General features: G+C 45.8%; 1 protein-coding gene across 1 annotated transcript in view; it reads right to left on the minus strand.

The window, feature by feature from the left end:
* Nucleotides 1-10,880, minus strand: part of Thnsl2 (threonine synthase like 2) — a 19,565-nt gene that overhangs the window by 1,893 nt on the left and 6,792 nt on the right. The window contains exons 4-7 of the mRNA XM_050126424.1: nt 10,150-10,302; nt 5,589-5,819; nt 1,972-2,120; nt 1,743-1,868 (exon numbers count right to left, since the gene is read on the minus strand). Coding sequence (XP_049982381.1) covers nt 1,743-1,868; nt 1,972-2,120; nt 5,589-5,819; nt 10,150-10,302 — 659 coding nt within the window. The remainder of the gene's footprint in view (nt 1-1,742; nt 1,869-1,971; nt 2,121-5,588; nt 5,820-10,149; nt 10,303-10,880) is intronic.

Genomic DNA, 10,880 nt, shown 5'->3' on the forward strand with positions numbered 1-10,880 from the left:
TCATCTTCCTCCTTTTTCTACTTCTAAGGATTGAATGCAGGACCTAATGCATACTAAGTATGTGCTCTACCACTGACATACATCACTTAGTGTGACAGCTGCATTTTCTCTTCATATTCCCAGCACCTAACCTAGTTCTTGAACCATAGCAGACAGATTGGATGAATGGATGGGTGGGTGGATGGATGGATGGATGGATGGGTGGATGGGTGGGTGGGTGGATGGACGGACGGACGGACGGACGGACGGATGGATGGATGGATGGATGGGTGGGTGGATGGGTGGGTGGGTGGATGGATGGGTGGATGGGTGGATGAATGGATGGATGGATGGATGGATAAATGCCCTTCCAGCAAATACAGTGTCCTCTGAGTATAGCCAGGGAGAAAATGAAGAAACAGAGGATATGATGACCAGTGTTAATGGAGGATCTTATTTACATAAGGGGAAGGAATGTTGATTCCATAGCACAAACCATGGGCCAAACAAATTAATGTTTGGCTAAGTCAAAAGCAGCATAGGGCTGGAGAGATGGCTTAGTTATCTCTTGCAGAGAACCCAAATTTGGTTCTCAGCACCCACATGGTGGCACACAACCATCTGTAACTCTTGTTCCAGGGGATCTGATGCCCTCTTCTGGCCTCCATAGGCACTGCATGCATAAGGTACACATACAATATACACAGGTAAACATTCATAAACATTAAATAAAAATAATGGGAAGTTTTTAAAGCAGTATAGATTCTAAAAGAAGGAAGTCCCACTTTAGTCCTCAAGGGCATAACTCAGGCCAGATAACTATACCCAGTTTTGAAAAGAACCCTTCAGGAGGGACACTAACCAAGAACAACTATATCATGTAAAGGACTAAGTTAAAGGAATTGGGAAGATGGAGTTGGCAAATGAAGATTCTATTAAAGTGGAGGACATTGAAGTAAAATCAGACTGTGCAGTGTAGACGGAGCACATCCTGGAGCTTTGTGATGATGAGAGCTGCTGCGAGGTAGCTGTCCCAGTCACAGGCTTCCTATTATCCCTGCTCTCCAGATGAGGAAACTGAGGCGCCACTTTTATAAAGCTGGCTTAGTGTTCACAACTCTCCTCATCCAATCAGTGCCAGCTGTGAAGCTCCTGGTTCCCCCTCCTTTGCGCAGACTTCCAACCCCAAGTCTGCCCAGTGGCTGCATCCTTCCCTTCCTCCGTGGGATGTCATAGGGGCATCTCTGTGCTTACAGATAAGCGCTCAGGGAACCTAGAAGGTTTAGCACACAGGGTTTCTCTTTCGAGGGAAGAAATGTAATAACCACTATCTGTCCACCTAGAAGGCTGGATGTGGATGTGTTTACTAGCCTGGTGACCTTTGTTCTATGCACTGGATTATCTCCCAGGCCCTTATCAGTAAATCTATAGAATCAATCTTTATAGACCTTACAAAGAGTTGCGATGTAGTCGTGCCTGATCTGTATTTAGCTTAGTTGGTTCTCCAAGGAGATCTATGTATGCTTTATTGTGTACACGGGACTGAATTAATCATCAAAAGAAAAGAATAATGTTCACCATGTTGTGCTGTGCTTAAGCATGCCTGAAATAAACCACTAGAGGCCAGACACAAGACAATTGAATCAACACTGTCTACTGAGTCTTGTTGAACTCAGCTGCCATCTTGCTTCCGTCAGATCGTTACTCTGCTGGCTATGGAAGTTGCAGAGACCCACCCCCACCGCATATGGCCAGTGACCAACCTTGCTATGTAGCTCCTTGGGTAGGTGTACACTTTGGGTTCTTTCAAACTGCTCCATGAGGGCTCTTGTTGCCTGGCTGTCAAAGCCAGAGAGCAGCCAGAAGATTCTCTCCATGTTGTAAGGTACCTGAGTGGAGAGACAGGGTCCCAGGCTAACCCTCGTTCCAACCCTATCCAGGTCCTGCCCCACCCCCACCCCCCAGCAGCTGCTCTTCTCCCCACAGGCCCACCTGAATGTCCATAGCAGATGCCAGGGTTGGCTTGACAACCTCACCCAGAGAGAAGTCTCCCTTCTGGACAGTCCTGTGGATGATGTCATTGCTGTTTACTGCCACAACCAGGCAGATAGGCAGGCCCATCTTCTGAGCAATGCACCCAGCTTGGGACAAGACAGGAAGACAACAGGATTTTAGGACAAAAGTGAAGAACTTTTACTTTAAACCGAGCTTAATAAAAGCAGACAAACTCTTGTGCTGTTTGAAGATGAGAACAGAGAGAAATGGGGAGAGCCACAGGAGCAGGGAGAGAGATAAGGAGGAGGGCAACTGTGCCCTGCCCACCAGGGACTAACACATTTACTTAGTTTGTGAGGCCACCCACTGCAGAAGAGGAGACAAATCCTACCAAACTGCAGAGCCCAGGTCTTAGCCTTCCACCTTGCTTTAGGGAGGGTAGCTAACTGCTCACTGCTGACACGCCAGGCTAGTGACACAGCTTCTGGGGTTCCGTCTCTGTCATCTTGCTGTGGGAGCACAGAGATTACAGATATGTGCTTCCACGTCCAGTTTTATGTCTAAAGATCCAAACTCAGACTTGTGTGGCAAACACTTCACCTACTGATTCCATCTCCAGCCCCTTACTTTTTGGAGGGCGGTGGGAATATTCACCACTATCACCCTAAATTGTGTAAAGCCCATTCATACTCTCGTGACACTTGATCCTCACAGAAACTTTACAGTGCCCTTCAATGATGAGGAAACAAGGACGCTCAGGAGCGCCCAAAGACTTGATCAAATGGGTCCTTAGGAAAAATGCCAGATGGGAATGTCCTCTCTGGGTATTGCCCATGCTTTAGTTTGTGCCAAGTGCTATGAAGGGCACAGCTATAGGTGGCATCACTAGCTTGAAGGGAAGCACACTGGGTAGTGGGGAAACCAGCGTCCTTGCCAGCTGCCGGCCCACTATCATCTCTGTCTTCCTTTAAGAAGCCAAGGAGTCTCCTAACCACCCTGATGCCTACAGAAGCAATGCCACAGACAGAGCTAACACCATCGCCTTCTCAAGAGAAGGCAAGGATGTGGACTCCAGTCTACCTGGGCTGTCAGCCTGGCTCCACTACCAACCAGCTGTGTAAACGGGAAGCTAACGTCTGTGTCCAGTTCCTCATTCTAAAACGGTAAGAATAATGCAGATGGAAGTTGAGTGCAGACTCAACTGACCAGGAATCAAAACTATCCAAAGTAGGCTGTGGTGATACATCCTATAATCCCAACATTTGGGAAGCTGAGGCAGGAGGATGGAGACTTCCCAGGGCAGCCCGGGCTATACTGAGTTCAAGGGCAGCCTGAGTTACATAGTGAGAACCTATATCAAGAAAAAATAATTGCACCTGTATTAAACATGTTCAGACTCTGTCTTGCAAATACTCCTTACAGTACAATGGCCATTTAGATAGCACCTGCATACTGTATGCTATTTTACATCATCTAGAGGTGGTTTAAAGTACTCAGCGGCACATATGTGCACGTAGGTCATATGCAAACACCATGCCATTTTACAGAAGGACTTGAACATCTGCAGAGTCTGGTACCCGCGGGGGTCCTAGAACCCACTGTCCATGCACATCAGGAGACAGCTGTGGTTCCTAGTCCCATGAAATCATTAACCCATGAAAAGCACTTAGTTATAGCGGTGGATTAATAATCACCAAAGATAATAGGTATTTGAACAAGTTTAATAACAAAACCAGACTCACGAAACCAAGGTTCCAGCGGAGTAGCCGGCGGAGACAGGAGAGAGCGCACAGCATCTGCGCGCCCTATATATCAGTAAACATACGCCCGAGGGCAGCCCGCCCCCAAGGGGAGGGCTTATCCCTACATCTCCCTCTTTTTGTCTAAATAAGACAGAACTAACCTAAATACAACTATAAACAATAATAATAAATAATAGATATAACAAACAATATTGAGAACGAAAGTTTTGTCAGACATTCTATCTCAAGGAGTCTAAATAATGTAGAGAGTAATTACAATTATATAATCTTCAACTCCGTCAAAGATCCGAGAAGGGAATAAATATTACTTAACAAATGAGAGATATCCAAAGCGTGCCATAAATGACAGAGACAACAGACTACCTGGGCAATCACCCAAATTCTCGTTCGCAATGTTGAGTCAACCAACTTTGGCTAAGGCTTAGCATAACTGACATACCATTATCAAATGCAAGGAATTTTCTTAGAATTATCCTACCCTGTCTTGGCAAGATAAGAAAATCCTGTTTTATATCTTTGTCAGTAGATGAGGTATGGGCTTTTCTTAACCCAAAGGCCAATTCTGCCAAGAAGACAAACTCCCAGTGGAGTGTCTTTGGTGCTCAACGTTCTCTCGGGAGTAGAGTGGTGTCGCCAGGAGTAATTGTGTCTCGGCACAGAATTCTAGGTTAGCTTAAAGGCCATTTTCTACAGCTCTTTAAAGAGGCTGAAGATTATACTATCTATACTAAATATAATCTCTATGTATCTAGAATACCTTATTAACCTAAAAATAAACATGAACAACATAAAATTCTCAATACCTATCTAACTTGAAGACTAAAAAGAATAAACAACTGTGCAATACATGAAGACAATGATCTTCATCTGTAAACAATGTCATTACATATCAAATGTAAACAATGTTATTACATAAATAGTATCAGAGGTAGAAATGTACATTGTGATATGGTAGATGTATCAATACAATATAAGCATACTCTTATACAAAAATAGAGGTAGGAACACTCACATTCAATATTCAATATGTCAATATACAGGAAACAGTACCAATACAATTTTCTAAAAACAGTAACTCACAAATACCAATCATCCCATCAAACCAGTTAATCCCCCCCTTTTTTTTTTTTTTTTTACATAGCACAGCATCTGCACACCCTATATATCAGTAAACATACGCCCGAGGGCAGCCCGCCCCCAAGGGGAGGGCTTATCCCTACACTTAGTACAGCAGCACCTGGTGCACAGTTAATGCTTGAGAATGTTCCTTAGTGTTCGGTGCCAGGCAGCTGGACAGCACTGTCCCTGGACAAAGTTCACACATGCCCAACAGCCATACTCGCTCCTCACAGGCGGCTCTGAGCACGTGATCAGCCAGCCTTTCACAGTTGAGTAACTCTCTAATGCTCAGCTAGTAAAGGGCAGAGCCAAGGCAAGACCTCCTGATGCCATGGCCCCAGGGTAATGAGAACACACTGTGCTATGGCCCAAAGCAGGTGTGCCTCAACAGGCAGTGGGCAGAGTAGGAAGTGAAGTGCAAATTTGGGGAAAGGACACCAAGCTATGTTTGTGGCTGAGCCTTGACTTGTCTACTATCTACTGTGTAAGTAAGCACAGGCTAGGCCGCTGAAATTCCCCTGGTTGAATCCTCAATCTCCTCCCATTGCGGTACCCTAGACTGTTCTGTTCCCGTCCTCTGGGGCTGGAAGAAACCTAGGGCATCCCATGTGGTTTTCTGTCCTCTTTAGAATAAAAACACAACCTTCTTTTGCTCCACATTTGTAGGCAAAAGACAGCTTGAAAGGCTAGGTGCTTTCTAGAAAGTCCATTTGCATCCCCGGGTCTCCTTACCTGCAAGGTTACCCCCAGCTCCTGTTGGCACAACCACCTCCACAGGGGGTAGGGGGTGCGTGTCCAAGGAGGGCGCACACTGGAAATAAGCAAAGAAGTGGTGTGCCATCTGCACCAGGACCCGAGACCAGTTGATGGAGTTCAAGCTCATCAGGTTGTGCCTCTGGACAAAAGGCACATCAGCAAACACGGCCTTGATGGGTTCATCGAGTTCATCACTGTTTCCTTCCACTGCCAGGGAAAGAGAAGAAGGCAGCTCTCAGGAGCAGCAGGAGGCCCGGGCAGTCACACTGGGCTCTACCAAGGCCCTCCCGGGCTGGGCCCATCCTCTCCCTCCTGACCCAGACTTTGCTTCCTTCACTTTCACTTGGCTTAGCCTGGCTTCCCAGGCTCTGTATAAGCTCCTCAGGGATAGAATCCAGGCCACTTTTTCTAGTGACTCTGAGCATTTGTCCTCACTTGGGAGAAGAGAAAATGTGGCCAGAACTATTTCCAATGGTCTTGCATTCTATAAAATAAGATATTCTAAAATCGGCCTTCTGGGATATTGGGGAAAGAATTCCCCTTGTTTTCCAAGCCTTCACTATTCCATGAAGAGTATGTCCTTCACTCTTCTGGAAAGGAGGAGGGGGTTTACTCAACTGAAAGATGTGAACCCTACTGGGGCTGGGGGGAAATGGTTACGTCTCTCCTGTGGGTTAAGTGTGGGCGGCCTGATCCCTGCTGCTATGTGCTAGGTAAGCTTGCTTGGGCAGAACTTCCCTGAAGCTGTGCACATTGGTTTAATTTATGGGGTGAATTATTGGGCAAATTTTCCACCAGTCTAACACATCAATACCCCAATCAAGCTGCCTCAGTAATTGCACCAGGGTCAACCCTTACCTGATATCTGTATCTAATTCTCCACTTGGATCCATATCTCAAGGTGGGGTGTATATATGTGTAAGTGTGAGGGTTACTGGGGAAAGTACCAGGACAGCCACTCGGGCTGTAAACCCTTCTCTCGACATCACTGTAGAGCAGCAGTGAAGATGGGGACCATCTGTAAGTCCACATGTACACACCAAGCAGCCCAGTCCAGTAGTGGTGGCCCATCGCTTTGCTAAGGTCGAGCCAATTTGACCCCATGGGGTCAGGAGTCGGATCCAAGATGACATGTGAGACGTTCAGGTCACTGAGACTCAGAAGGACATTTGCTGGGGAGCTAGAGAAACCACCCCTGCTTTTAAGGAAGATCCAGAGGAAAAGGGAGACTTGGTTACCTCAAGTCTCCATTCTGTGACCTCAAGAGGAAGGAACCTAGGATTGGGGAGGGCAGAGCAGAGACTGGGAAGTACTGGGTTCCTAATGCTGAGCCTGAGAATCAACCAAGTGAGAGCCTACTTCACCCCTGGGCATCGCAGTTACAGAAGCTGGGAACTGTTCTTCCAGACAGACTGAGTTGGATTTTCTGTTACTTCCAGTTTAAAAAAATATATACTATAATCAATGAACATCTACTGTCTACTAAGTACTTGGTGCTTAGGAATCACACAATGTACATGGAAATTATCACCTTTATAAACCCAGGGTTGAGTAACAGACTTGCTGTGTGTCTTTGTTACTCTTCTATTGCTGTTATAAGACACTATGACCAATGCAACTTGTAGAAGAAAGACATTTGGAGGGCTTACAGTTTTAGAGGGTTAGAGTCCATGACCACTATGGCTATAGTACTGGGGGCAGGCATGGCACTGGAGTGGTAGCTGAGAGTTTACATCCTTGTCCATAAGCACGAGGGAGAGAGAGAGAGAGAGAGAGAGAGAGAGAGAGAGAGAGAGAGAGAGAGAGAGAGAGAGAGAGAGAGAGAGAGAGAGAGACTGCTAATTGGGAATGGCTGAGGGCTTTGCCCACTCCAGTGACAACTCTATTAAGGTCACACCTAATCCTCCCAAGCAATTTTACCAACCAAGGACCAAGCACTCAAATATACAGGGGCCATTTTCATTCAAACCACCACATTCCACTCCCTGGCCCCCATGGGCTTGTGGCCATATCATAAAGCAAAAGGCATTTAGTGAAACTTCAAAAGTCCCCACAATCTATCAGTCTCAAGACTGTTGAAAAATCCAAAGCCCAACTCTCTTCTGAGACTCAGGCACTCTCTTCATTGTAAGACCCTGTAAACTAAAAACAAATATGTATTTCCAAAATACTATATACCACATAAGCATGACAGACTGATCTCAGGTGTGCATTCAAAGGTGGAAGAAAAGAAATGACTCCACAAAGCTGTCTTCTGACCTTCATGTGGCCCCTGTGTCGTGTACATCCTTCTCATCACAGACACAGTCATGAGAACAATGAATTAGTAAAGTTTACACTTGGTGTCCATGAATCCACCCCCACTCCTTGAGCTCACAAAGGGAAAACACATCTTTCCCGTTACCTCTGAATCTACACACATCCTCTTAACTGCCAAGCCAGACGCCTCGAAGAAGGAAGAGAACATGGGCAGCACTGCTTAAGAATGAGCTTGATGTCTTTAAAGCCCGCAGAACTATCTCCTCGACACACAGAACAGAAACACCTGAGCTCTGATAATCATGGCATGCTCCGCTTATTTTTTTAAATATTTATTTATTTATTATGTATACAATATTCTGTCTGTGTGTATGTCTGCAGGCCAGAAGAGGGCACCAGATCTCATTCCAGATGGTTGTGAGCCACCATGTGGTTGCCGGGAATTGAACTCAGGACCTTTGGAAGAGCAGTCAATGCTCTTAACCACTGAGCCATCTCTCCAGCCCCGGCATGCTCCGCTTATTATCTACCACACAGCTGCTGCTATTTCACAGGTGGGCAATGCTCTCCAGCTCCCAGGTGAAGATTTCATCCATGGCAGTTCTCTACTGTCATGCTAGGAAAAGGCAGTCCTAGACCTATGACTAGCAAACTTGGCATGTGGGAAACAACAGGGGCCCTCAGGAGCCCAAACATTCTTCATCAAAGCCTCACAATGACAATAGGAAAAATTCAGCCAGGTACGGGCAATCACCAAGGCCAGTGTGCAGGAGTTTGCCAACAATGGATTAGCCAAACCATGGACTTTACACTGGAATGCACATGTGATTGCCAAAGAAAAGAGCAGAGGGCCTTTTCCTCTGCACTGATGCAGCTAGACAAAGGGTATTCGTGCTTCTCTCATGGGAGGACTTCTTTCCAGGGTCTGGGCTCCTTGTCAACACTGGTATATTAACGTCAGATCATCCTCTATGGGGTTTGTCTTAGTTTCTACTCTATTGCTGTGAAGAGACACCATGGCCAAGGCAATTACAAAAGGAAGTCTTTAATTGGGGACTTGTTTATATTTCAGAGGATTAGTTCTAGATCATCATGGCAGGAAACAGCAGCAAGCAAGCAGGCATGGGGTTGAAGCAATGACTGAGAGTTTACATTTGATTCACTGACAGAAGAGAGAGAGAGAGAGAGAGAGAGAGAGAGAGAGAGAGAGAGAGAGAGAGAGAGAGAGAGAGCACCCAGCTGACCTGAACTTTTGAAACCTCAAAACCTATCCCCAGTGACGCACCTCCAATAAAGGGACCCTTCCTCCAACAGAACTACAGTTCCTAATCCTTCCCAAACAGCTCTACTAACTGGGGACCAAGCATTCAAACATATGAGCTTATGAGGGCCATTTTCACTGAGAACACCACAGGACTATACCAGGACCCAGGCAAGCTGTAGAAGGAATTCTATTTTTATTTATTTATTTTTAATTTATTTTATCTTATGTGCATGGGTGTTTTACCTGCATGTATGTCTGTGTACCATGTGCATACAGTGCCCACGCAGGTTCTAGGGGGCATCAGATCCCACTGGAACTGCTGTTATAGATAGTGGTGAGCTGCATGTGGGTGCTGGGACTTGAACCCTGTCCTCTAGAAGAGTAGCCAGTGCTCTTAACCCCTCAGCCATCTCTGTCATTATTGAATGATTGATTGATTGATTGATTATTACAACATTTCCTGTGTATCAAGTGTATCAAGTTCCAGGCTGCATGCATGGTCAGAGTGTGTAAAACCCCAACCAAGACCCCTAAAGCTACCATTCCCATGAAAGTTAAGCTCTTCATCATATGACCAACTAACTATAGCGGAACTGGTAGCAGGTAGCACCGAGCAGCTTCATATTTTAATATTTGGCTGTTTACATTCATGACCTAGGAGTCTGTCCCCAAAGGAAGGGCATGAACTGCCAAAACGCACTGACATGGTCTCTCAACTATGAAATATGTTTGTGCTCACAACACTTTAGTGCCCAAAACTAAGCAAGTGCTTGGCTTAAGTTATGGTTCTACATGGCTGCCTACATGTGGACCTGCACAGAGGCAGCCCTGACAGATACCTGAACCAGCTGCAACCATTCAACACAGTGCAAGTTTAAAGTCATGTGCCAGCTAGTGTGGAAAACTGTGAAGTCCAGAACCTTCCCAAAGCTAAGCCAAGGCACCTCCATACACAGCTAATCCCACCTATGAAAACAGCCAGTTAAGCCAGGACCGCTCAGCCCCTGCACCTACCTCCAAACACATGGACATTCTCCTTCAGCACCGTTGTCATCTGGAGCTCCTGAATCTTTGTGCAAAGGCCTTTGGGCAACAGAACAATGATGTCCATATTCTTGCATCCCTGAACACTCTCAATGGAAGCACTTCCCGTGTCCCCAGAAGTTCCTAGAAAGGAGACCGACCCCTCCCTTTAGAACAAGGGGAATGGATAAAGAATGAAATTGACCTTTAAATATTGGTGCCCAATGCAGCAACAAATGGTTTTCAAATACTTGAAAGACAGGTGCTTAGTACTTAGCCCAGGGTCCTTAAATATGCTAATAAAATCCAGGACATTAACGAGTATTATGTACACCCTAAATTATTATGAGAAGTATCCGCATCCTTTAGCAGACTGACAAAGGGAACTATGATACCTAATCTTGTCGACTTGATGGTGTTTAGAATCACCATGGAAACACATGTGGCCATGTCTAGAAGGGCATTTCCAGAAAGGTTAGATTGAAAAGGGAAGGCCAACCCTGAAGTGCCACACCAACTCCAGTGTCGTCTGTGTGACATGACATATGTCATTATGCCGGACGGGAGCTACGTGTCCCATGGGACTAGGCTTCCTGGAGGTCAATGGCAGACAGCCTGGTATTAGCCACAGCTGAGGCATAGACGGGTTTCTCGATTAGCTGGCTATGCAGGATATGAGCTTTGCACAATCTCTTTTATAATAATGATATTCTATATATTTA

The sequence above is a fragment of the Alexandromys fortis genome, unplaced genomic scaffold (assembly GCF_014885135.2).
Source record: "Alexandromys fortis isolate MF-2015 unplaced genomic scaffold, M_Fortis_MF-2015_v1.1 scaffold_257, whole genome shotgun sequence".
Lineage (NCBI taxonomy): Eukaryota > Metazoa > Chordata > Mammalia > Rodentia > Cricetidae > Alexandromys > Alexandromys fortis.